Source organism: Aplysia californica, unplaced genomic scaffold (assembly GCF_000002075.1).
Source record: "Aplysia californica isolate F4 #8 unplaced genomic scaffold, AplCal3.0 scaffold00127, whole genome shotgun sequence".
NCBI classification, from domain to species: Eukaryota; Metazoa; Mollusca; class Gastropoda; order Aplysiida; family Aplysiidae; genus Aplysia; species Aplysia californica.
The window spans coordinates 1,457,686-1,459,757 of NW_004797397.1; the positions used below are offsets into that span (position 1 = coordinate 1,457,686).

The 2,072-nt window shown below is 44.4% G+C and overlaps 1 protein-coding gene across 1 annotated transcript in view; it reads left to right on the top strand.

The window, feature by feature from the left end:
• LOC101858774 (potassium channel subfamily K member 16-like) overlaps nt 1–845 on the top strand; it is a gene marked incomplete at its 3' end in the record, with an annotated part of 36,769 nt that extends 35,924 nt beyond the window's left edge. Inside the window, 1 exon segment of the mRNA XM_013081365.2 lies at nt 733–845. Coding sequence (XP_012936819.1) covers nt 733–845 — 113 coding nt within the window.
• Between the last annotated feature and the right edge of the window lie 1,227 nt (nt 846–2,072).

The following is a 2,072-nucleotide window of genomic DNA, read 5'->3' on the forward strand; positions in this document are numbered from 1 at the left end:
AGAGAGAGAGAGAGAGAGAGAGAGAGAGAGAGAGAGAGAGAGAAAGTAGGTGTGTATATCTGTCTTTGTCAGTGTCTGCCTCTGTCTCTGTCTCTGCCTGCCTGTCTTTGAGGTAAGTCTGTCACTTTCTTTCTTACTTTCTTTCTTTCTTTCTTTCTTCCTTTCTTTTTGTCTTTCTTTCTTTCTTTCTTTCTCTAGCTCTCTCCCTCCCTCCCTCTCTCTCTCTCTCTCTCTCTCTCTCTCTCTCTCTCTCTCTCTCTCCCCCCCCTCTCTCTCTCTCTTTTATTCTCTCATCCCCCTCTCTTTCATTTCTGTCTCTCGCATTGTGCTTCAAGTATTTGCTTTAGCCAACCACGCCCTCTCCTTCTATTCATTATTATTACTTAAAAAGCAGGGTTTTTTTCGTTATCTCATTACACGCCCACTTTCTCCTAAAATTACAATAAAATACGTTTTGACTCAAAGTAGTTTAATAATGCATAGAGAACCCAATACAACTCTAGGAAATAGAGAAAGACAAATCAATTCATGAACAAAAGACATAAATATAGAAACATAATCAAATTATATAGAAAACAAAGCACATATTGTTTGAAAAATTAATAATTAATTCTGATTGAATTAATTGATACTGAATTAACAAGAATTAACAATTGTTTCATTCATTAAATTATATGACATGTACTCTATTCTGTCGTTCCGACGGATTTTGTTTGCCCCATCCACCATCAGAGCGAGACTCAGCGAAGAAAAACAACGTGTACCGCGTACTGCTGGCTGTCTGGATTCTCCTCGGCCTCTCCTGGGTGGCTCTGATCCTGAGTGAGCTGGGCACGTTCATGCAGGTACGACTCACTCTGATTTGTGCACCCTGTGTGTATCGGTGGTATCTGTGTGTATCGCAGATATTACTTTATACACTCGGGCACATACGCAAACGTGCTATCACATGTACTCGCACCTTCTCCCCTCCCCATCCCCCTTACACACACATAAAAGAGGGAAAGAGAGAGAGATCAAGAGAGAGAGAGCGAGAGATCGAGAAAGAGAGCGAGAGAGAGAGAGCGGGAGAGAGAGAGAGCGGGAGAGACAGAGGGGGTGGGGGGAACAAAAAGAGAGAAAGAGGAAGAAAGAGAGAAAAGTAGAGAGACGGAGAGACAGAGAGAGACAGAGACAAAGAGGTATGGATACTTGCAAAAGCATACACGCACGAATACTCTTCAGAAAATAATGTTGAAGGCATTCACATTTATTATCTACTTTTGTTTTCTTGTTTCTGTAAAGTGTTTTACGGCGCTCGCAACTGCATAAGGTCATATGAGCGCGCGGGACACACCTAATATTTTCAGTTGGTAGGACATTTTGAGTTTTGCCTGGGTGGCGGCCGAAGCCTACTCTCATCGATTTTAGACCATTAAGGGATCTTTAACGTGCGCAACTTGCACATGGGCCCTCCGAGATTTTTCGCCCTTGTCCGAGAAGGCTAGGTGTAGATCTTTCCTACCAGAAGATCAGGGGTGTGGCAGAAAGACAGCAGTAAGGAGGAGCCAAGGAGTAGCAGTAGAAAGGCTGCAGAAAGAGTCTGGAGCCCAGAGGAGGGGGCAAAGGAGGTGAGGGGGTGGGGGCAGAAAGTGGAATTGAAAGCAGACAACCGATCATTACTAGAGAGCAGGAAATGAGGTGAAAGGAGACAAATTTAGAGAACAAAATTTTTTGGTCGCTACCCGGATTCGAACCCGGGACCTTTGAATGAGAGGCCAACACCTTAACCACTAGGCCACGAGAGCCCCCCATTATCTACTTTTGAGCACTTCTCTCATTTAACTCTTGACAGACAGATATACCCTGAGCCTTTTGCACCCGTTTCTTCCCCCCCCCCGCTCTCTCAATCCCCCCCCCCCTCTCTCTCTCTCTCTCTCTCTCTCTCTCTCTCTCTCTCTCTCTCTCTCCCCTCTCTCTCTCTCTCTCTCTTTCTCTCTCAAATAATAAAAACATAAACAACAGAACTGACCAACCACTTTGAAAAGAGTGGGGGTATACATAGGGAAGGACAAGCGCACATACTATTATAA